Source organism: Myotis myotis, unplaced genomic scaffold (genome assembly GCF_014108235.1).
Source record: "Myotis myotis isolate mMyoMyo1 unplaced genomic scaffold, mMyoMyo1.p scaffold_m19_p_17, whole genome shotgun sequence".
Classification (NCBI taxonomy): Eukaryota; Metazoa; Chordata; class Mammalia; order Chiroptera; family Vespertilionidae; genus Myotis; species Myotis myotis.
The window spans coordinates 20,517,250-20,542,451 of NW_023416321.1; the positions used below are offsets into that span (position 1 = coordinate 20,517,250).

Here is a 25,202-nt window from a genome sequence, read left to right on the forward strand (position 1 = left end):
GGGGGCGAGCTGGCCCGGAGCCGCCGCCGCCGTCGTCGCGACCGCCGCAGTGGCGTTGTGCGGGCCTGGCGGCGGGAGACCGGCCACGCTTAGCCGAGATGTCGTCCACCGCGGCTTATTACCTGCTCTCCACCCTGGGAGGGTACTTGGTGACCTCCTTCTTGTTGCTCAAGTACCCGACCTTGCTGCACCAGAGGAAGAAACAGCGCTTCCTCAGCAAACACATCTCTCACCGCGGAGGTGAGGGGTCTGCGGAACCCGGTGGCGGAAATGGGGGAGCCTTTTTGGTTGGGTTTGTTTTGTGTGTGTGTTTTTCCCCCCCCTAGGTCCTTCGGAGCCCCGCCAAAGGCTGGCGGGCGGACATACGCCCGAGTTTGAGGAAGAATGGGGATGTGTGAATGGGGGCTCCCCGGAGGTGCGGGCGGTGTGGAGGGGAGGTCTCCTGTGGGAAGGAAAGGGCCTTGGGACAAAGCCCCGGGTTAGGGTTTCTTGGGTGCAGCGTTGTCGGGGTCCTCGGAGGAGGAGGGACCGTGGAGAAGCGGGTGGACGGGAGCTCCTCAGCGGACGCAGGAAGGGTCGCGCCGGGAGGCACGAGGGGGCCGGGGTGGGGGGCCGGGAACAGGCTGCTCCCAGGGGCCGGGGAGCTGGTGCGGAGGGAGGTCCCGTCCACCGTCTTCAGGGCTGAGGAGCCCGGAGCCCGGAGCCCGGAGCCCGGAGCGGGCTGCCGCCCAGGTGTTGCCGAGCCCGCGGCCGGGGCCAGCCCAGCCCACCCCGCCCAGCGGGATCGTTCATGGAGGGGATGATCCAGGGGCACCGTCCGCGCTGGGGCCTGGCCGGGGCCGGAACCGGAACGTCCCGGTGCCCGAGGCTGCACGCCTGTGGGGTTTTTGGAAGCCTCACCCACAACCCAGCCTTGACACGTGGATCTCCTCAAGATGAAAAGATGATTTCGTCTGCGACAGCACGGTGTTGTTTAAAGAAAGCGAAAAGTTTATTTTGGAAAGATGTCTTGCTGGAAGGAGACTAGATGGTCCACCCTCTGTTTCCCAGGCAGCAGTCACAGCAGGTCCAGCCTGTGCCTCTTCGTTATTGAGTAATAAGTGTCTGTTTCACTCTAAGTGCGGTGTGTAAAATGTCATCCAATTGGATGATTTCAATCCACGTTAACTCTTCTTTAGAAATGAGTGTAAAAGTAGGTTAACATTGCTTGGAGTTTGTAGCCTACTACTTAAAATGGTACATTTCTAGATTTATAGTCTAAAACTTGGTTTAGTAGCATCACTCCCTTTCTGACAAGAACTGGCCAGGAATAGGGTTTTAAATGCCACAGAAATGCATTATCATTCATCTGTATAATTTTATCAGTTACACTTAGTACGAAAGACTAACTTAACTTGCGTGGTTATGCTCGTCTCCCACTCATGAAAAGTATCCAAGGTTTTAAGGGGTCACCTGCTAAGCGCCATGTTATTTCTCATTTGGTTTATCTGCATTTTAATAAGTGCATAGTTCAGCTATAAGGTGTACATATAACCGCTAACACGCCTTCAACCATTAACGCCGAAAACCAGCGTTTAGTGTTTACGTTGTTGCTGCAGAAGCAGTTTCCAGTGGTGATCGTCCTATTCTGGGGATGGGCAGTCCACACTGCAGTTGTGTTCACTGGTTTTCTCAAAAAGTGTGCTTGCTTACAACCCAAAACAAAACTAGATCCTCTAAAAAGCTCTCTAATCTGTTATTGTGGGTGATCTAAATTTTATTTTAGAAGAAATAATCTTGTTAAAATATCTGCAGGCTCAAAATCTGTTTTACTCTGTATGCTGGGCTAAAGCCCTGTAGTGAGTTTCAGTGTCTTAGTGGCTTCATATGCTTTTGTGTGGAGCATGTACACCAAATAATACAGTTGAGTCCAGAGTGATAGAGGAGATATTTATTTTAAACACACACACACACACACACACACACACACACACACACACACTCTTTGTAACTCAAGATCCTACGTTTCTGGAAAACAATAGACTGGGAAGGAGTCTCCTTGCTTGCTTATTTTTTTTTCTTGGACACTGATAACAGCAATCTCTCAGTGCATATGACTAACATTTGGGCTAATACTATAATTGCTCCAACGACAAATACCTGATATTTCATATAAACCAGATGTATAACCATTCCGAGACTGAAATATTGGTAGCTATATGTGTTTAAAGTATATACACCTTAATTGCTATAACTTGAAACTCTTAATGTGTACTATATTATGTCTGCTATAAAAGCATTTTCCTGAGTCAGATGCTGGACCTACCACTAATTAGCCTTGGGAATAAGCATGAGTTTTGCTTATCTATAAATGGAGAGCATTTGCCTTGCTTCTCTGAGTTGTTAGAGGACTAGGTGTATAGAAAGCACTATGAAATTTTGTAAAATTGAAAATATAAGCATGGCTATGGGGGATCCACATTTGCATTTTTCAATAGAACTTTGAGTTAATTATGAAGATTGAGATCACCCTATAATTGTTTTCAAAATTGTTTTCAAACTTTTAATGAACACTTTTGCCTTTTTTAACATTGAGTGCTCTTGAAAGCAGCTGTCTCGGAAATTAAATGCTGTAGTCTTGCTTTGCACTTACCTCTTTAAAGCATACCTTGTATTGCATTATATTGTAATAGGATATATTAATACATCTGCTTCCATTACCAGACTGTGAATTCCTCAAGGCCAACTTTTAGATTTTACTAATTCTTTTGTCTCTAGCCTCTAGTACAGATACTAATATATAATTAAAATAATAGTTTAAAAGTAATAGCTTATTGTCTGCTAATTATCTACTACATGTTAGATACTTTTCATGTATTTCTTAAATTTATTTGACCAAGAGCACACTTTATAACTACAATATATTGATGAAACATCAACAGAACGAAAGATATATCCTTTGGGTTAAATGAGGAGCAAGCAGTATAATCAACGGCCATTTTCTTAATTCCTTTATGAAATTATGGGTTTTGTTAATATTTTTCCAATTACAAAAGTAACTCATGTTCATTGTAGAAAACTTGGAAATATGGAAATGAGAAGAGAAAAAATATCTCCTAAACTTTACTATCTGGACATTTTGAAGTATGTCCTTTAAGTACATATTGTCCTGCATTTGGAATTATACGGTATACAGTATATATTTATTTCAGATAGAGATAGGATAGCAGGGAAATAACATACTTTAATACTCTCTAACCTGTCTCTATGAGCCAATTGAATTAAGCAGCAGGCTTTAAAAGAAAAGTCTACTTACTAGGAATTAATGGTCAAAGAATTTTTAAAAATCAACAACTGATCAAATCTTTTTTTAATAATTAAATTTTTTTGAGAGAGAGAGAGATAGGAGACGGGAGAGAGAGATAGAAACATCAGTCGGCTGTCTCCTGCAAACCTGGGCATGTACCCTGACCAGGAATCGAACCAGTGACCTCTTGGTGCATGGGTCAATGACATTTCACCACCGAGCCACACCAGCTGGGCCAACTGATCACATCTTAACCTTTCCTCCTAATCTTTCACCCTTGCAATTAAGCGAGATTACTGTCACAGTCTGGGAATATTGCCACAGATTGATTTAACAGGTGATAAGTTTGAGGGTAAAGATTGCTTTTGGGCCTTGGCCGATGTGAGTCAGTTTGTTGAGCATCATCCTATGCACTGAAAGGTCGCCAGTTCGATTCCCAGTCAGGGCACATACCTAGGTTGATGGTTCAATCCCTCATGGGTCAGAGTGCGTATGGAAGGCAACTGGCTGCTGTTTCTCTCCCTCTCTCTCCTCCTCTCCTTTCCTCTCTCTAAAATCATAAAATAAGGTGGAATGAAAGTATCTCTATTCCTTAAAAAAAAAAAGAAAAGGAATTCCAACCATTTCATGAAAGAAGCACTAACACCAAATAATTCTTTGGAGAGGAATGACATACTCTTAATTAGTCCCTTAGTTACTCTCTAGGCTTTCCCCATTTGAATCTAATAAGTAATTTGTCCCATGCACCAGAACGTCTCTGGTTTGATCCCCAATCAGGGCACATACAAGTATCAACCAATGAATGCATAAATAAGGGGAACAACTAATTGATCTCTCTCTCTCCCTTTCTCTAAAATGAATAAATAAGAAAAACTGGCAGTTTCACTTAAGACTATCTTTGATGTGTTAGTAAAAATTAGTAATGTTATTAAATTTCAACCTTCAACTACACATATTCTATGTGACATAATTGGAAGTATTCACTTTTGCTGTATACCAAAGTATGATGATGGGTGTCTTGAGAAAAAGCACTTGTGCAGTCATTTGAGTTGTGAGCTGAGTTTACCTTTCCCACAGAACACCATTTTTACTTAAAAAAAAAACTGACAGCTGGTTATGGATACTTGAATATTCAGCAGATATGTTCTTGAAAATTAATAAAGTATATCTCTCGTTAGAATAAAAATAATCTAGCTGCCTTCTATCAAGGTAGTGCCAATGATTAAATTTGAGCTTTTAAGCAAAAATTAGAATTTTGAAAACTTGCATCTGCCACTGTGAGCTTGATAGCTTTCCAATTCTCAAAGATTCTCCTAAAACAGTGCTACTCTCCTCATTAAATTTTTTTGGAAGATAGTTATTTTTCATAAAGTATATGTTAGCATGAAATGGGTTTACTGTTGTTTTCAAATAAATTAAATTTTAAGGAGTCAATTTCTGAAGCTCTTTGAGGTAGTAAGAGTCGTGAGAACAAGTGGCTGGAAACTGCCAGTTTAATGAACTCTTGTCTGTGATAAGAATCATTGTAATCTGAAGCGACAAGAAAGTACTTTCTTGGAGGAGTTGCAAAGTGAATTCATTCTGCAATTAATGTTAAGAAACATTGGGAGGCAATGGTGAAAATGATCTTCCCAGGCATATGGCATGAGCTTAAGACTTTGATTCTTCCCTCTGCTTTTAAAAGTAGTGCATATTCATTGTAGAGTGTTTGTAAAGTATAGAAGAATGCACATTAGAAAAGAAATCATTTGTATTCTGACCAAATTGATAACTGTTATTAATTTGCTTTGTGAAATTAAACTACTCACTGCTTATTGTGCCAAAAAGCAAGGAAATTAACAGGACACAGCAGTCGGCTTGAAGGAGCCAGTGATGTTGAGTTTGGTCATTTGGTTAAAGTGGTTTCTGAGAGACTTCCACTGGGAAGTTACTCTTTATTCTTTGTAATTAATAAGTGTTTTTGTAGGGAGGTACTTTGAAACTACATAAGTAGGCATTCCTCATCAAACTTTCCATTTATTAAAATAGACTGAGAATTTCCTATTTTATCCAGTAGTTTAAAATTTGTTACTATCATTAGTTTGATGCTAACGTTGTTTCAGGTTTGGCAGGTGAAAATGCGTTTAAATTGCCTTCAGAATTCTTTCAACTTGTTGGGGTTTTTGGGTTTCTTTGAGAAAGCAGTCACAATAACCATTTTAGCACTCTAGTTTTTTTGGTAATATTTTAGAGTGCTTTGTTCTTGAAATGTTGGTTATCTGAGTGTAACATATTTCCATAGTTTCTGACTAAAACAGACACCAGCTGGATGTTTTAAAGTCTTTTAACCTCAAAACAGCACTTATTTTCGAAAAAAAACTATAATCTTCATATTTACTTCATCTGTTTTCTATTATGCAACAACTCTAGTAACCATTATCCTCATTCTTATAGGTAAGAAAGCTCAGTCTAACAGAGAGATTAGGTAACTTTCCCAAGGTGACACAAACGTCAAATAGATTGTAGAACAAATATCAGAACTCTGGAGTCCCATTCTCAGCTACTGTAGTATTCTGCTTTCAGCCAAGGTGATTAAAGTACAGTCACTTGTCTTAAGTAATTCATGGGAAAGGAGGGAGAGAGATAGGTAATAACTTATGCTATAATATGATATGCATGGTAGAGAGGTGCATAAGGGACTATGTGAATACAGAGGAGAGATGTTTTAACTCTGCTTGGGGAGGTGTATATGTACCAAGTCCTCTTCTGTCGTTCCTCTATGACAAGCTGGTATGACAGTTTAAAAATCATGTTTAGGTGCTCTCACACTTCTGTGGTGGTGTGTCTGTGTTTTGATCTTTGATTCTTCCTGGTACAGCTAAAATATAAAATAAAGATACCATTATATCCTTTAGAACATTTGTAAAGATGTATCTTATTAAAATGAATTTATAGAAAAATAAAATGTTCAGAGTATATAAGTAAATGAAATTTACATTTAATGTTTTTACAGGTGCTGGAGAAAATTTGGAGAATACAATGGCAGCGTTTCAGCAGTAAGTATATAAAAGATTATTCATTTAATGTTGATTCACAAAGTGAAGATAGTATACATGTCATATCCACTTGTGATAGTTGTTCCTATATTATTAAAATTGCTTTTTTATGTAGTTAGTCTCCAGTGTTACAATAGAGACTGGCCTCTGCGTAACTGAAAAAACTACATCAGAGTTTTGGGTAATCAAAAGATACTATAGTCCCAAAGTTGAAAGAAGACATTTATAACAAGGAACATACTGTGTGTAATGCTAATTAGTCTTGGAGAGAAAGAGAAAAGGAGAAAATGAAACAACTGTAACACTGACTGCTGTTTATGAATAGGATTATGTATCTACCCAGTAATTCTCGTACAGACTTAAACCCGTAATCTAGTCTAAAACAGGGAATGTGAGAAGTTAAACCCCGTGAAAGACGTTACCTATCCATATTGATTTTTTCTTACGTAATTTTGAAACCATTTTTATGTATGTAAAGACAGCTAAGAAATCAGGAAAACTTGGCTTATGTTTTGGTCCTGCTTGTCATCATTCAAAGGCATTTTAGAGATTATTTTTCCTGTTACCGGGTCCAAAGGTATGCTTTTCCATGTTTTAGTTTCATCTAAATCCTATCCCCCTGAATTTGTCATGGCTTATTTTCCTCTTCCATATGATGCCTTTTAACTATAATCTCAAGAGTCTCTTACAGCTTTAAAGTGAAAACTCTTTCCTCCTGCCATAGACTGTGAAACAGAATAATTTAAATTATTTTTTTCTACTGAGATTATATTTCTAGCTAGCTATAGCTAAATATGTGTATAACTTCATGTGTACAGTTTCCACTGAGATACACCCCCACACACATATTTAGGAGAATGCACATTAGAAAAGAAATCATTTGTATTCTGTTATTAATTTGCTTTGTGAAATTAAACTACTCACTGCTTATTGTGCCAAAAAGCAAGGAAATTAACAGGACACAGCAGTCAGCTTGAAGGAGCCAGTGATGTTGAGTTTGGTCATTTGGTTAAAATGGTTTCTGAGAGACTTTTCCACTGGGAAGTTACTCCTTTATCCTTCGTAATTAATAAGTGTTTTTGTAGGGAGGTACTTTGAAACTACATAAATAAGCATTCCTTATCAAACTTTCCCTAATACCTAGCTCTGGTACTAACAGTCTCTTACTAGTTGCTTACTGAATGGCATACAGAACGGGGTACTCAAGAACAAAGCAGAATATTAGCAGAAGACAGGATGAAGAAGATAGAACCCCATCCATAATAAACACAGAACCAAAGACTAATGAATTATACTACATACACACACACACAGCGTCACTAAGCCCTTGAGTATGTAAAATCTGGTTCTTAAGAGCTAGTAAAACTAGGTTATTAAATCAGGCCGTATTTGTAAATACCCACAGGACAATTTGATCCCTATGGTATTGGCATGAATGGTAAGAGAAAGAAACAAATTGTATTAGCAATAGCTGGAAGTATAATTTGGCAGACAGTCAAAGTAATTAATCAGCGACCTGATTCTTATAATATTTTTTAGACTATCTAGTTAATATAATACCAATTTTTTCATCAATGAAATGGGAATGATAATACAACCTCAATATTGTGAGGAATAAATGAAATGCAAATAAATTCCTTAACAAAATTCCTGTTGAAAATTGTATGCATAGCTTCTGTGGAGTTTCAAGTAATTTCACATCTTGTATAGCTAGAGTTTTACTTTCTTTTTTTCTTTTTTTTAAAATGTATTTCTTTATTGATTTTCTGGAGGAAGGGAGAAGGGGAGAGATAGAAACATCAATGATGAGAGAGAATCATTGATTGGCTGCCTCCACACCCCACACTGGGGATGGAGCCCGCAACCCAAGCATGTGCCCTTGGCCGGAATCGAACCCGGGACCCTTCAGTCTGCAGGCCGATGCTCTATCCACTGAGCCAACCCGGCTAGGGCAAGTTTTAATTTCTTTCTCTGGAAATGTTGAAGCCTGGCTTCCCTAACTTTTTTCAGTGTTTTTCATCAACTTGTCAGAAATTTAGCTACAAAATAACTGGTGTTTCAATTGATGTAGATGCATATTGTTATTTATGGAAATTTCTGAAGGCCAAAGTGATAAAAAAAAATTTTTCTTGCCATGTTCTAGCTATTTTTTTATCAAATTGGGATAATTTATTAGGATAACTTATAAGTTGTCCTAGATATACTTGCTATTGCTCTAAATTTTTATTATTTTGTTATTAAGAGATAAGCATACGCCTGGCCAGTGTGGTTCAGTGGTTGAGCATCAAGCCATGAATCAAGGGGTCACTGGTTTGATTCCTAGTCAGGGTACATGCCCAGTTTGCCGGGCTCCATCCCCAGTAGTGGGGCATGCAGGAGGTAGCTGATTGATGTTTCTCTTTCTACCTCTCCCTCTCTAAATATTATATAACAACAATATTTAAGGAAATTAATAAATACAGAAAAATAATCTCCCAACCTAAAAGCTGTTTTTGTTTATTATGTCTTTTTGGGTTTCATTTTTACACATTTGTGGCTCTAACAAAGATACAATATTTGGAAAACAAATATTCTCTTTTAAAGTTGAGAATTTAATGCTCATTGACAATGTACCTGGTCACCCAAGAGTTCTGGTGGAGATGTACACTGAGTTTAATGTTTTCTTTTTTTAGATATATTTTTATTGATTTCAGAGATGAAGGGTCGGAGAGAGAGAGAGAAAGAGAGAGAGAGCGCGCTACACTGGCTGGGCCTGAGTTTAATGTTTTCATTCCTGCTAGCACAACATCCATTCTGCAGCTCATGGATCAATAAGTAATTTCAACTTTCAAGTCTTATTATTTAGGAAATATATTTTGTAAGGCTATAGCTGCTTTAATGATTTCTCTGATAGATTTGGGCAAAGTAAATTGAAAACCTTATGGAAAAGATTCACCATTCTAGATGTTAAGAACATTTGTGATACATGGGAAGAGGTCAGAATATCAACATTAACAAGAGTTTGTAAGAAGTTGATCCTATCACTCATGGATGACTTTGAGAGCTTCAAGACTTCAGTGGAGAAAGTAACTACAGATGTGTGGAAATAGCAAAGGCACTAGAATTAGAAGTGGAGCTTAAAGCCATTACTGAATTGCTGCAAGCTCCTGATAAAACTTTAATGTATAAGCAGTTGCTTCTAATAGGTGAGCAAAGAAAGTGGTTTCTTGGGATGGACTCTAATAAAGTCTAAAGTGAAAAAAAAGGGGAGAAAAATTAGCTCTGGCCAGTGTGGCTCAGTGGTAGAGCATTGGCCTGTGCACTCAAGGGTCATGGGTTTGATTCCTGGTCAAGGACACATACCTGGATTGCAGGTTTGTTCCTCACTCCAGTAGTCTGGGCACATGCAGGAGGCAACCAGTCGATGTGTCTCTCTCACACAGATGTTTCTCTCTCTCTCTTATCTTTGTGTTTTCTAATGTTCCTTATGATAGTGTTCTGATATGCATAAAGCCTAATGTGAGGTGGAGTCTATTCCTGGAGAAGATGCTGACAAAATAGTTGAAATAACAAAGGATTTAGAATCCTATATAATAAAAGGGTAATAATGCAAATTGACCCTAATGACAGAGCCACTGGGAATGACTGGTCACTATGACACACACTGACCATCAGGGGGCAGACTCTCAGTGCAGGAGCTGCCCCCTGGTGGTCAGTGTGCTCCCACAGGGGGAGCTCTGCTCAGCCACAAGCCAGGACAGCCCTGGTGGAGGGAGCCTCTCCCGCCTCTTCAGTAGTGCTAAGGAAATACGACTGCAGCTTGGGTCTGCTCCCCGCTGGCAAATGGACATCCCCTGAGGGCTCCTGGGCTGCCAGAGGAATGTCTGATTGCCAGCTTAGGCTCAATCCCCCAGGGAGCGGGCCTAAGCCAGCAGGTGGTCATCCCCTGAGGGGTTCCAGACTGCGAGAGGTCACAGGCCAGGCTGAGGGAACCCCCTACCCCCGAGAGCACAAATTTTTGTGCACCAGGCCTCTAGTATTACATAAACTTCATTGATAAAACAGTGGCAGGGTTTGAGAGGACTGACTAGATAAAATTTTATCAAACAGCATCACATGCTACAGAGAAATCATTAGTGAAAGGAAGAGTCAACCGATGTAGCAAACCTCATTGTTGAAGAAATTGCCACAGCCACCCCAGCCTTCAGCAGCCTCCACCCTGATCACTCAGCAGCCATCAACATCGAGGCAAGACCCTTCACCACTAAAGAGATTATGACTCACTGAAAGCTCAGATGATGGTTAGCATCTTTAAAAGTATTTTTCAGCCAAACCGGTTTGGCTCAATGGATAGAGCGTCAGCCTACAGACTGAAGGGTCCCAGGTTCGATTCCGGTCAAGGGCATGTACCTTGGTTGTGGGCACATCCCCAGTGGGAGGTGTGCAGGAGGCAGCTGGTTGATGTTTCTCTCTCATCAATGTTTCTAACTATCCCTCTCCCTTCCTCTCTGTAAAAAAAAAAATCAATAAAATATATTTAAATAAATAAATAAATAAATAAAAGTATTTTTCAATTAAGGCATCTACATTGTTTTTTAGACATAATCCTTTGCAAACGTCTTTAAGTGGATGCCTTGGCAATCAGAGCTTAAGTCAGTCACTTGCATTATAAGAAAAAAATATCAGGGCTTACACTACACTATACTGTAGCTTTGTAATAAGTTTTGAAGTCATGAGGTGTGTGTCTTCCAACTTTGTTCTTTTTCAATATTGTTTTGACTCTTTGGGGTTCCTTGAGGTTGCATATCAATTTTAGGGTGCATTTTTCTGTTTTTGCCAAAAACATCATTGGGATTTTGATAGTAATTACATTGACTCTGTAGATCAGTATAGTATTTGCATTTAGCAATGCTAAGTATATTCTGATTCTTGAATGTGGGATGTCTTTCCATTATGTATTTCTTGTTTTCTTTCAACAATGTTTTGTAGTTTTTTTTGTACAAGTCTTTCACCTCCTTGGTTAAGTTAATTGCTAAGTTTTTTATTCTTTTTTTTAAAATATATTTTTATTGATTTTTTACAGAGAGGAAAGGAGAGGTATAGAGAGTTAGAAACATCAATGAGAGAGAAACATTGATCAGCTGCCTCCTGCACACCCCCTATTGGGGATGTGCCTGCAACAAGGTACATGCCCTTGACCGGAATCGAACCTGGGACCCTTCAGTCCACAGGCCAACGCTCTATCCACTGAGCCAAACCAGTTAGGGCTAAGTTTTTTATTCTTTTTATGCTATTATCAGTAGAATTGTTTTATGATTCCCTTTCCAATTTGGACCCCCGTCCCCCTTTTTTCCCCCCTTGCTTTATTGCCCTGGCCAGAATTTCTAATCCTATGTTGAATTAAAGTGTCAAAAGCTGTCATCTTTTTCTTGTTTTTCACTCCTTTCATTTTATAGATGTGGAAAAGTGGGCCCTGAAGGGGGCATTTACTTGCCCAGTGTTATACAGCAAGTTTGTAGCAAAGCAGGAACTGACACCTAGATCTCTTCACTTCTGGCCCAGTGTTCTTTCCATTCTGTTGGGTTGACAGAAGTTAGGATAGCTAGTTATGGAAAGACTCGTCTTCTGAGTTCCTTTAGAATATTTTCACATCAGTAAATCCTAATAGATGACAGTGTTGAGAAATTTTAATATTATGGATTTTTAATTTTTGCTGTTTGATTTATAATTCCAAATTTAAGTTTCAGAATGTCATTATTTGTATTTCTTCAGTGCAGTTACCATTGGAACTGATATGCTAGAATTGGACTGTCATATCACAAAAGATGAGCAAGTTGTTGTGTCACATGATGAGAATCTAAAGAGATCAACTGGGGTCAATGTGAACATCTCAGATCTCAAGTACTGTGTAAGTATAAAAATGCATGGTAAACTAGTATCTAGTAGATCTTGGGCCTGTAACATTTTTAAAAACAGTGAATGCCAGATAAATAATAAAAAAATAAATGACAGTGGTTAAGCAATGAATGTCAAAGGAAGTTTAAAATAACTATTCTGAGTTTCAGTAAAGATGTACTCACTATGTACATATATAGAGTCTTAATTTTGTAAGTAATTTAACAAAATTACCGAAGTCCTCAAATGTAAAACTACTAGTGTTCAGTTCCTTGAAGTATTCTTTAATTTGTTTTATTTGGATTAAATATGTAAATTAGTTTTACTCTTACAGTATAGGAAAGAACTCTTTAAAAATCTGGTTTTAGTAGTAAATCCCGATAAATAGAAGGAAATGCTGTTTTACCACCTAAAAAAAACTTACGTTAATTCCTATTAACTATCAATTCCTATTCAATACTATCTTATTGAATATCCTGTATGCTTTTTATATAGTTGTGATCCTGCTGTTTATTATATATATTGTATTTTCTAATATTTTCACGTGATACACATTTTCTGAACTTTTTGTTTTTAATGGACTTTAGTCTTTAGAGCAGTTATAGGTTTACAGCAAAATTGAGCAAGAAAGTTTAGAGAATTCTCACATAATTATATGATTAAATTGCTTTTGGAGATGTTCTGCTACAGGGGGCCTTACATATGTAGTGTTTTATTCTTTTATTTTTTGAAGAAGCAAATATATATGTCTTAATGTAAGACATTAAAATACTGATTTTTTGATAGCTAACGCTTTTCAATCATCTTTTAAAGGAACTCCCACCTTACCTTGGCAAACTGGATGTCACATTTCAAAGAGGTAATATTTCCCATTTGCAACTTAAACATTAACATTAAAGTGAATTCATTTATGTTGAGAATTAGATATATAGGCATGTTCTCTTGTCAGTAAGTTCCAGCTAAAAGTACTGCCCTCAAAAAATTCTCTCAGGCCTAATCTGAAATCTTGACCCTGAAAAGATAAAGTCCAGAGATTTAATTAGCTCATTCTACTAAAATTATATACAGTTAATTTAAACCAAATACTAATGACAAGAAACCCATATATTATTAGGGACACTTTGTACCTCTAAAGCTTCCAGTTCTAAAATATTACTATAACTTATAGTAATCATAAATCAAGTAAATAAATAAATGAAAAGAAATTGAAGGGACCCCTTTCAGATCCTTACTAATTGTCTCACATTTGATTCTATGTCATTCAGGTGCTCCATATTTTAAATTTTAAAGAAAATTTTGTTTCTCAAATAAATTGTGCAGTCCAGGCAGTGTGGTTCAGTGGTTGATCATTGATCTATGAACCAGAAGGTCATGGTTTAATTCCCCGGTCAGGGCATATGCCTGGGTTGCTTTCTTGGTCCCCAGTGGGGATTGTACAGGAGGCAGCTGATCAGTGATTCTCTGTCATCATTGATGTTTCTCTCTCTCTCCCTCTCCCTTCCTCTCTGAAATCAATAAAAATATAAATAAATATATAAATAAATAAAAACCATACTTTCCCTAGTCATCTTCACTTTTTAATTACCAGCATAACAGTTTTCTTTCCTTTGAAGGAGCATATCTTACAAAGAAACATGTCCCTTGGCCCCAATTTGTTAGTTATGTTAGAATGGAAAATACACCTAGAGATACAGGTTGCTGAGCAGGTATAGTCTCCCACACTACCACAATTCAGCCTCGTGCTTTGAATGATTCACATGTAACTCAGTAAAGCTATGAGATGCTATATGTTATGGTCCATTGTATGGCTTGGATATACTTTAAACTTTGGTTAAATGTGAAGGATGTATTGATATTAATTTTCAAAAAGAACTGTTAACTGCTCAGTGAGCTACATTTAAAATTAGTATAATTTCTCTTTGGGAAATTTTAGGAAGGTAAATAAAAATTAGAAAACTGTTTAAATTAGCTATCTCTGAGTGATATTTAGCTCTGATGTTTGTTGGTTTTTGCCTTCTAGGTAAGTATCATTAAGCTGTGTTGGTTTGAGGAAATATCTTTCTCATTCTTATAATTAATAGGATGATACTTGCCAAGCTTTTCTAATAGTAGTGTCAATTGTGAACTTGTGAAAGTTAAGAAAATTTCATGGGTGGAGAGTAGGGGTCAATTTGGGGCAAAAGGGGACATATGTAATACTTTTGACAATAAAGAATTAAAAAATAATAAAATATAATTTTTTAAGTAAAAGAAAATTTAGAAGCGAAGTTTTTTTCTGTTTTTCCCTGTGTAGAGCAAAGCCAAAGCGTCATAAAGATGAAAAGATCATTTGCGAAAAAAAAAGTTTTAATTTTTTTCTGGTTTTTATACCTTCCTCATAAAGTCATAAAACTTTTGAATGTGAAGAGACCTTTGAGACTATCTGTCTCTTCCTGTTATAGATAAAGAAAGAGGCCTAAAGATGTAAATTAAGGTCTTACAGTCGGTAAATGACAAAGCTAGGACTTGAATCTAGATTTTCTCCTCTCCAGGCCAGTATTTAGCTATACCATATTGCCCCTCCATCTGGAGAAAATAAACCTCAGGAAATACAAGAAATATAAAGGATGATTAAGACCCTCTTTTAATTTTTTCATAACTCAATTTTCTTTGAATTGAGTTGCACTCAACACATTACTGAAGTAGCATATATTTCTCTTGCCTGAACATATTATTTTCAACCTCTGAAAAATTCAATGATGATAACAGAGGAAAACTTTAGAAACAATCTCAGTAATCACTGATAGGCTATAGAGAAGAAAAAAATCTTTTTCTTTCTACCTTTCTAGATTCTCAGCTGAGACTGTAACAAAAGAGAGATTAATATGAGAAAAACAAGCAGAAGTGTATTAATATGTATGTCTCATGGGAGAGACTCAGAGATGGCTAGAACCTGAGTTTATATAGCATTTTAACAAAACAATAATATATTTTCAGAGAAGTGACAAGACAAAGGAAAAGGACTTTGAATTTTTAGGGTGGCAAATTGTGGGAATGTACATATGTGGGAGAATAATGGAAGATAAAGGCTAATCAGTTTGTTATATAGAGTCCTCTGGTACTGATAAGGGTTTATGGTTGTGGGTGATTAATTTTTGTACAAATTTAAGTCTTGTTTTAAGGCAAAAAGGGGAAGGGCAGAGAGCCTTTCTTGTATCTGCTTCTTCTCCATTGCCTTCAGTTAGAAATAATCCTTATACCAAAGTGGCATATTTTGGAGTGGCAGATACTGCTACCTTTCAAGGGAAATGGTTAAACGAAAATAATTAAATTGATATATGGCTACTCAATGGAATATTTTTAAAACTTTAAAATAATAATTGTAGCCCTGGCTGGTGTGGGTCAGTGATTAGAGAGCATTGCCCTGCACACTGAAGGGTCGTGGGTTTGATTCCTGGTCAAAGGTATGTTACCTGGGTTCCAGGTTCCATCCCTGTCCCAGGCTGGGCACATGCAGGAGGCAACCAAGCAATGTGTCTATGTCTCTCTCATCAATGTTTCTCTCCCCCTCTCTCCCCTTCCACTCTCTCTCTAAAAAAAAAAAAAAAAAAATTAATGGAAAAATACCCTCAGGTGAGGATTAACCAAAAATAATAATAATTATAGTGTTAGATCGGTGGATTATATCAATGTCAGTATCATAACCTGATATTATAGTTTTGCAAGGTCATCATTGGGGGAATCTGGGTAAAGGGTACACAGATATCTATTATCTCTTACAACTTCATGTAAATCCAGTTATCTCAAAAAGTTTAATGAACCCTAACTGGTTTGGCTCAGTGGATAGAGTGTCAGCCTGCAGACTAAAGGGTTCGGGATTCAATTCTGGTCAAGGACACATGCTTGGGTTGCGGGTTCCATCCCCAGTTCAGGGGGGGTGCAGGATGGCAGCCTATCAATGATTCTCTCTCATCATTAATGTTTCTATCTCTCTCTCCCTCTCCCTTCCTCCCTGAAATCAATCAAAAATAAAGTTTAATGAAAAAACTTAAAACATAATTATAAATGCAGTGTATTAACATGCAACATTTATTTATTTTTTATGTAAAAAGGTCAGGTTAAAATGTGTAGGTATACTATAACTCTATTAAATTATGCATAGGGGGAAAAAAGAGTAGAGAAAGTATACCAAATGGTCACAATGGTTATATCTAAATTGTTGCATTTATATGATTTTTCTTTCCTTTTTTTATGCTTTCCATCATTTTGTAAATGTCCTTCCTATTATGACTACTACATTATCTCTTCTAACCATCAAAAAAATAAGTTATCTTTTAAAAATACATTTAAAAATCTTGCTTTCTCAGCATGCCAATGTGAAGGAAAAGATAACCGAATTCCATTATTGAAGGAAGTTTTTGAGGCCTTTCCTAACACTCCCATTAACATCGATATCAAAGTCAACAACAGTGTGCTGATTAAGAAGGTACTTAAGGCATTGCCTCCTCTGAATGTGTTGCATCCAATTTCACAAACTAATAAGGCTAGAGTAGGTGGCTGCATAGACTGATAATGTGCAAGGAAATGTGATGCTCTAGGGTCAGTGTTGTTTTAAATAATGCTCTGGTAAAAGAGATCACTTTACTATCCGAAAGCCTGTTTTCAGAGTTGTCATGTCTCAGTCAGGGATAAAAGTGAGCTCCTGTGAGCCAATAGTTCTGGCATTTGTATAATTAACTTCTAGTTTAACTTGTTTCATTTTTAGTTAGTGTATGTCAAATTATTAAGTAGTTGTATTCTGTTAGATAAATGATATAATGGTAAAATGTAACTAATTTCTTATATTTTATAAAATAATCTTAATTTATACATCGATTCTTCTAAGATTTTGTAGTCTTCACTGGCAGATAGGCAATTATAACCCATTTTTAAAATGAAAGAATATAAGTGGATTTACAGTAGGCACATGCATAAAAATTTGAATTTTCACTTGTAGGTTTCAGAGTTGGTGAAACAGTACCGACGAGAACACATAACAGTGTGGGGTAATGCCAATTATGAAATTGTAGGGAAGTGCTACAAAGAGGTAATTCTTTCAAAAATGATACAGAATGACCTTTGTTGTTGTTATGTATCTATAAATGGTAAGTTATTGTAGTAATAATTTTTTAATATGAAGACCAATGGTACTGGGTGAAAGCAACTAAGCAGAGTTTGCTAATAGAGATAATGGATTTATAGATAATGGGTTTCATAGAGATAATGGACCTTGCAATTAAAGTTCAAAATAATTGGACTGGTTTACAGGATTATCACCATTTGGGGCAGTTAAGTTAAGGCTAGATAGGACTATATTATGTTTTTACAACCTCCTTTTTATTATTTCAGAATAAAAAGTTAACTTTTGGCCCAGAATCACAGAACTTTTCCTTTGATTCATTTTTTTTTTTCTAGAAGCCTCTGGCTTTCTGTCATTTTATTTATTTAGTTAGGTAGGTAAGTAGTTGGGTTTTTTTGTTTTGTTTTTAGTTTCCTGTCATTTTAGAATTTAAAAACTTCCAAGCTTTCAATAGTAATTTTCTTGTTTGTTTTTATTTTTTTCTTCCAACAGTAATTTTCAGACATCAAATAATGATTGTTTCAATATTTGTCATTCATATTATGAACATGCTGTATATAATTGTCATGTGTCTTTTAAAGTGTGATTTACAAGAATTTTACATTAACCCTTTAATTCCCAGATGCTAGAAACTAAAAAAGAAAGAAAGTGGGCTACACACTTGTGATGGGAAAACATGTGGCACTATTCTCATTTAATGATTTTTTTGTTTTTCATTTGTTTGTTGTGTGTGTTTTTTTCAGAGAGGAAGGGAGAGGGAGGGAGAGATAGAAACATCAATGATGAAAGAAAAATTCATTGATCGGCTGCAACCCGGGCATGTGCCTGACCAGGAATTGAACCTTGACCTCCTGGTTCATAGATCCATGCTCAACCATTGAGCCATGCCAGCTGGATAATGCAGTGGTTCTTCACCTTGGCTGTATGTTGGAATGACCTGAACAGTTACAAAAACTACTGATGCCTGGGTCCCATCCCAGATTTTCTCATTTAAAAAACATGGGGGCCTGGTCGGCATGGCTCAGTGGTTAAGCATCAACCTATGAATCAGTTGGTTACAGTTCGATTCCCAGTCAGGCCACATGCCCAGGTTGTGGGCTCGATCCCCAGTGTGAAGCGTGCAGGAGGCAGCCAGTCAATGATTCTCTCTCATCATTGATGTTTCTATCTTTCTCTCCCTTCCTTTCTGAAATCAATAAAAATACATATTAAAAAAAAAAAAACATGGGGTGTGGCCAGTTGTTATGACAGTGGTATACCAATTCCCTCCCACCTCTCCCATTAGCAGCCTTGCATGACTCTCCAGAAGTACCAGTTACTGTTTTTAGTTCTCTGGTTCTAAAGTTGCCAAAGTTTTGAGGTTCAGCTCCTAACCCTATTTTCCCCATAAGTTCTGTTATTCTTAGGGTCTGAATTTGCAGAAATCAAGGTTTTTCGGGACTTGTATATTAAGTTGTAGTTGACACACCTGTATATATAAATAAGCTGAAAATACTACAAAGCAGCATGCGAACATAGGGGAAAAAGAAATCCTCAAACTTATTTATTCTTTTTTTTAGAAAATAAAGAGGTGGGTAATTTAGAGCTACTATTTAAAATAAATTACTTTTTTATATGTATTTCCCCCCAATATAGTACTTTTATGCAAAAAAACTCAAATGTAGCTCAGCAGGTATGCTCGGTGGTTAGAGCATTGGCCCGTGTACCAAAGGGTCTCAGGTTTGATTCACAGTCAAAAGCACACACCTGGGTTGTAGGTTCGATCCCCGCCCTGGTCAGGGCACATGCAAGAGGCAACCAATTGATGTGTCTCTCTCACATCGATGTTTCACAATCTGTCTTTCTCTGTCTCTCTCTCTGTCTCCCTCCTTTTCACTCTCTCTAAAAAAATTAATGGAAAAAGTACCCTCTGGTGAGGATTGACACACACAAAAAGATAAGAGTCTTGGGAAATTTTGAGGATTGTGAAATAATCCTCTACTTGAGCAGTTGCAAAGTAACATAATATTGTTTGTGTCTTTTAGAATTCAGATATTCCCATCCTCTTCAGTGTACAACGTGTTCTGCTCATTCTTGGCCTGTTCTTCACTGGTCTCTTGCCCTTTGTGCCCATTCGAGAACAGTTTTTTGAAATCCCAATGCCTTCTATCATATTGAAGTAAGTGGTTACCTGTTTTCATCAATTATCCATTACAGGAGGACGAAGATAAAGCTCATTAATATTAATATTAATGATAAAGAATAGATTGCTATAGTTATTTCCATGTTTTCTTAGCTGACCTATATTAACAGTGCTTTTTGCCATAAGACATTCTCTAAAACGAATAATAAAGTGTTATAAGTATTTAATCTGGGCCCATTGACTTTCTGTGCCTATGTATTCAGAAGTCAGATAAAAAGAATTGAGCTTAATTGTTGAAGTTTAATAATTCTCTTATTCTAACATCTAGTAGCAATTGCCCTCCAACTTCCTTCCCTTCTTCCTACTTCATTGACAACTATACAAAGCTGAAACTCCATTAAACTTGAAATTCACCACTAGTATTAAATACATTTAGGAAGAAAAACAACCACCCCCACAACAACCCAAAAGAAACCTCTGGAGATGGGAGAAAGAAAATGATAGGATTTGTTTACATAAGATATTTCTATGTATGCATAACTTCTCTACAGGATACAAAGCCTTGCTTTTCACACACTAATTTATTACAAAAAATATATATATAAAACAATTAGTGCCTGACAAATAATAAGCACTCAATAAATGATAGCTTTTATTGTTAAATTATCTTTATCATTATTATTAAAGACAGATAGTTTTATCTCCTACACCCTCAGAATGTAATCGCTAGCTATAAATTTATAATAATAACTGAATCATCACAAAGGAATTCAGAGTTCCTGGGAGATCATTTAAATGTGATTTCACCTGCATGGAAACTTTTTTCATTCTCCAAACAAATTTTTTTTAAAAACCAAGCTGAGCCGGGCTGGTATTGCTCAGTGGTTGAGTGTCAGCCTATGAACCAGGAGGTCGAGGTTTGATTCCCAGAGTACATACCCAGTTGTGGGCTCGATCCCCAGTGTGGGGCATGCAGGAGGCAGCCAATCAATGATTCTCTCTCATCGTTGATGTTTTTTCTCTCTCCCTTTCCTTTCCTCCCGGAAATCAGTAAGAAATATTTATTAAAAAACAACAACAAGGTGAATAATTGTCATTAACCATTAGAGAATATTAGTAAGAAAAGCAATTTGGTCAGGACCCTTGTATTCAGCATCTGTGTTTCATACCAGTTTGAGTTACTTAGTGATGAGCATTTTTATCTATTCCTAGTTATATTTATTAGCGATCTTTGTAGCTATTTCTCAGACAAAACAACAGAAATTACTTCTTTTTTTTTTTATATTTTATTGATTTTTTACAGAGAGGAAGGGAGAGAGATAGAGAGTCAGAAACATCGATGAGAGAGAACCATCGGTCAGTTGCCTCCTGCACATCCCCCACCGGGGGGGATGTGCCCGCAACCCAGGTACATGCCCTTGACCGGAATCGAACCTGGGACCTTCCAGTCCGCAGGCCGATGCTCTATCCACTGAGCCAAACCGGTTTCAGCAGAAATTACTTCTTGTTTACAAAGAAATAATTTTCATTTCTAAATTAAAATGATTTCTAACCATTTATTCCTAGTGTTCTTAGCTTTCCTCTGGCCTGGAATGAACTCTTGAGCTCTCTGGATTATCTCTGTGTGTTCCTTTTAGAAGTTAGTATTATTGAAATACAGACATGAAAAAACTTCATAGAATTAATCTTTTCTCTAAAGAGTGATAATGGATTAAGACATGGGTAAAACATTGTGTTGTATGTTTTAATGTTTTGGGGTTCTTTTATGGGAGACAATGGGTACTTCCTAAGACAACATAATTTGTGTTTAGTGAGGTACTTTAGTATTTGAGGTACTAAATCCCTGAGATTCCTGAAATAGCAACCAGGACTTTCCACCTTGGCTAGAGTTAGGGAAAAAGGGATTTTATTTAGAAGCTCTCTAAATAAAAACTGAATTCAGAGAGAAAGAGCAAAATGAATTTAAGTGTGGGGACTCAGGATTATACTAAGAGTATAGATAGGTGGCTTTAGAAAGAAAACAAGAAATGAAGATCTGGGGAGATTGAGAATCATTGTGTGCTGTTAAACTTAGAAAGAAACTGAGAAATCTTCATAGTAGAGAGGCTAATCAGAGATTTCCTATGGTCACAACCCCAAGTTAATAAAACAGGTAGTGGTGCTGCTCTGGGCATCAATAAGATTGAAGAAGAAACAGCATAGGTCTAAAAGTCGTGTGCTCTTTCAATAGCAAAGATAATTAAAAAGTACAGGGCCTAGATCTTCAGATATTGAAAGGGAAAGAAGAAAAAAAAACATGTTTTTATAGGGGGTTTTTTGGTGTCTCATTTTTACCCCAAATATCTTTTAATCCATAGTAAAGTTTGGTTATATGTTTTAAGTCTACTATATACTAAACCATAGCAGACAAAGCAAGAGAAAGTTTCACCAAAATAAGAAGAGACATGAGCCCTAGGCACTCAGGGTCTCTAGAAAGATAACTTTTTTTAAACCTTTCAGTAGTGGTTGCAAAAAGCCTAAAATCAGTGGAAAATAGAGAACCCAAATGGGCTTTATTTTAATTTATAGTTGTCCTTTTAGGAATATTTTTTCAGTACATACTAAATGTAAGGCACCTTCTGTTTTTGAACTTGTTTTATTTTATCACACTGTGTTTCTAATTTATTCAAATTTTATTTTGTCTCAGGTTAAAAGAACCACACAAAATGTCCAGAAGTCAGAAGTTTCTCATCTGGCTTTCTGATATGTAAGAATTTTTGTTTCTTGATATACAAGTTAGTGTTTTAGCTATATCTATTAAATACTATGCTCAAGTTTAGTGTGATCTTTCTACATGTAATTTGTAACAAGGATGTGTTGAGTATCAGCTATACAAATGGATGTGTATGGATCATTTAGAACTAGTTTAATTACTAGTCAGAAAGCCTTAGGCAGAATCTAAGGAGGTAATCTCATTCAACTAGAACACAACTCACCCAAAGTTAAATTATTTACTTGGGGTTATCTAGCTAGTTAGTAGCATTCTAATAAACATAAATGGAATAGAAATTAGATGTAGCCCTAGCTGATTTGGCTCAAGGGACTGAAGGGTCCCCAGTTCAAAACCAGTCAAGGGAACATGCCTGGCTTTCGGGCTTGATCCCCAGTAGGGGACATGCAGGAGGCAGCCAATCAATGATTGTCTTTCATCAGGGGTCCTCAAACTTTTTAAACAGGGGGCCAGTTCACTGTCCCTCAGACGGTTGAAGGGCCGGACTATAGTTAAAAAAAAACTATGAACAAATTCCTATGCACACTGCACATATCTTATTTTGAAGTAAAAAAACAAAACGGAAACAAATACAATATTTGTATTTGCATGTGTCCCGCGGGCCATAGTTTGAGGACCCCTGTCTTTCATCATTGATGTTTCTCTCTTCCCCTCTCCCTTCCTCTCTGAAATCAATAAAGATATATTTTTTAAAAATAGAGAAATTAGATGTAAAGCTTTTCAGTACAATAGTTCCCATCTTGCTCAAGTGATTTGTATTCTAAAAATTCACTTTTAGTTGGTTATGAGCTTTAAAAAAATGGGTTTTTTTCTTATATGTAGATATTGTAATTAATGGACATTAGGTTTCTAAGAGAGCTCACAAAAGACTAATCCACTCTGTAAATGAATTATGATGTTATAGAACTTGACCCAAGTTTACCGTCTTATTTTAACTTGCAAACTTAGGAATACAGACTTTAGTGAACTGCTCCAATAAGAATGGAGCAGGATCAGTGGCAGCAAGGAGTAGAAAGTCAGTTCTGGTTGTTCACCAGCCAGCAGTGAAGAGAGATCCAGCAGTAAGATACAAATGCATCCATAGCGGCGGTTATTATTTGAGGCCATTGCTTAAAACTCTAAATTAGGACTAAGTTAGGACTAAGGACTAATTTTAGTCCTTCCTTAGGCTAAGAAGTGCCTAAATCTGTTCTGCTTTTCTCTCCTAGTTTATTAATGAGAAAAGCTTTGTTTGACCACCTTACTGCTCGAGGCATTCAGGTAAGTTTCTAGAATGATACGTTTTTGGAAACAGACTAGTTTACCAGTTTAACCCAAGTATAAGGAGCAGGAACTTTTAACTGACTTAATTTAGCCCCAACTCTGATGATGATGCTTGACTGGTTGACATATGAAGATCTTAAGTTCTGCCTTACAGTGAACAAGAAAGCATTGGCATTTCAGTAACTACAAGTCCACTTATGTAGAGGTAAGAGTAGCTAAAGGAAAATGGGTAGGTCAGTGCATATTTAATGAGCAAAGTGGAATATTTTAAAGGGTGCAATTATTTCTTAAAATTGCAGATAGATAAATGCTATTATTAAAAACAATTTTCTTTTTAAAATAATTTTCTATCTTAGCATTTGTTCTCATACTTCTCATGCTTCTAATTTTCAGGTATATATTTGGGTATTAAATGAAGAACAAGAATACAAAAGAGCTTTTGATTTGGGAGCAACTGGGGTGATGACAGATTATCCAACAAAGCTTAAGAATTTTTTACACAGTTTTTCAGCATAGAAAAGGAAGTATTCAGAAGCATTCAAAGAAACTATGAAAAGATCTAAGGGGGAAAAATTTTTCATTATCATTTTCCTAAGCCATTTTCAGAAAGGTAAAAGGTTTAATCAGTTAAGTTTTTATTACCTCATTTTTAAGCTGCCTGAGAATGTAGAAACTCTATATTGTATATTTATTTTAAACAATATTGCATATTTGCATTTGTAAATAGTTTATTTAGAAAGATTATTGATCAAGATTTCTGTATATGATTATATTATTGTAAGTAATTCTGAAATCAAAAGACCATTGGATAATTTGATAATTTCACTGGAATAAGGCCAGCTCATTAGTAAAACAAAACTATTCAAGGCCTCTATAGCTATTTTGAGTTGTCTTTTTATTTCTAGCTACATCTTAGTTGGTGGGGAAAAATGCTGTGGAAGGAGAGCTTGGAAATCATTGATGTGGTTACCTGACAAGTTGTACATGTTAACAGAAGGCAGACTCAAAGAATGAACTGGAAGCTTATTACTTGATCAGAAATAAAATCTGTAGACTGAATTAGATTTCATAGTTGCTGTTGTTAATGGGGACATTCTATTTGGAATCCTCTTCAGGTGTGTAACAACATGTCCTTTTTCTTTTTTGGGGGGGTTAAATATTAAAACTAGATTTATCAATTGTAAATTAAGACAATATCCAAATAGTCATATTTTTATGTTTCCTGTAAAGAAATTTAAATTTTCCATTTTGGGCAATGACTGTTTGGGCCTACATGTAGATTTTCAGTAACATCTTGAATCCTAATTACATGAAACTGATGAAAGTGCATATCATTTGTTAATACTTGTAGTATAAACTACCTGTTCCTGATCTTTAAGAATGTATTCTTCTGAGTGTTAATGTGGAAATGAAATTTTCCAAAGCACTAGCCATCACTTTCTCTGCTTTTCTAATGTGACCTCATGTAAATCTGTTTCTGATTTTATTGACTAATTTTCATGTTCTCTTTGGGAGATGAATGTAATCTGGATTAATAAGTATCTTTTACCTAGATCACATCTCTCATTTAGTTTGCCAGTTTACAGCTAAGAAGGATGACCAGACTCCCACTTATCCCTGGATGATAAAGTAACATTTGCCTTTTTTGTTTATACTGAAATAAAGTTTTCCAAGAACAAAATAAGGTTCCTTCATTGTTTGTTTTTGTAGTTGTAAATTCACATATACTTTGTAGATTTTTCTTTTGCAGAATT

General features: G+C 36.6%; 1 protein-coding gene across 4 annotated transcripts; it reads left to right on the plus strand.

Moving 5' to 3' along the window:
- GDPD1 (glycerophosphodiester phosphodiesterase domain containing 1) lies at positions 1-25,129 on the plus strand. Of its 4 annotated transcripts, XM_036340139.1 has the most exons (12): positions 3-240; positions 6,279-6,321; positions 6,800-6,898; positions 12,073-12,208; positions 13,009-13,054; positions 16,542-16,660; positions 17,171-17,260; positions 19,318-19,451; positions 22,102-22,161; positions 23,394-23,445; positions 23,952-24,058; positions 24,354-24,512. In XM_036340139.1, exons 1-11 carry the CDS (start codon positions 99-101, stop codon positions 24,009-24,011), a joined length of 981 nt encoding a protein of 326 aa, XP_036196032.1. In that variant the 5' UTR covers positions 3-98; the 3' UTR covers positions 24,012-24,058; positions 24,354-24,512. The 4 variants fall into 4 exon arrangements, with proteins under 4 accessions (XP_036196030.1, XP_036196031.1, XP_036196032.1 ...); XM_036340137.1 differs by having other exon boundaries at positions 1-240; positions 23,842-25,129; XM_036340138.1 differs by lacking the exon at positions 23,952-24,058 and having other exon boundaries at positions 2-240.
- The last annotated feature ends 73 nt before the right edge of the window (positions 25,130-25,202 follow it).

Coding starts and splice junctions, on each gene's coding strand:
- GDPD1 (XM_036340137.1), top strand. CDS start 99: ATGTCGTCCACCGCGGCTTATTACCTGCTCTCCACCCTGGGAGGGTAC. Junction 13,055..16,541: donor GGATGTCACATTTCAAAGAG/GTAATATTTCCC, acceptor TTGCTTTCTCAG/CATGCCAATGTGAAGGAAAA. Junction 17,261..19,317: donor TAGGGAAGTGCTACAAAGAG/GTAATTCTTTCA, acceptor TGTGTCTTTTAG/AATTCAGATATTCCCATCCT.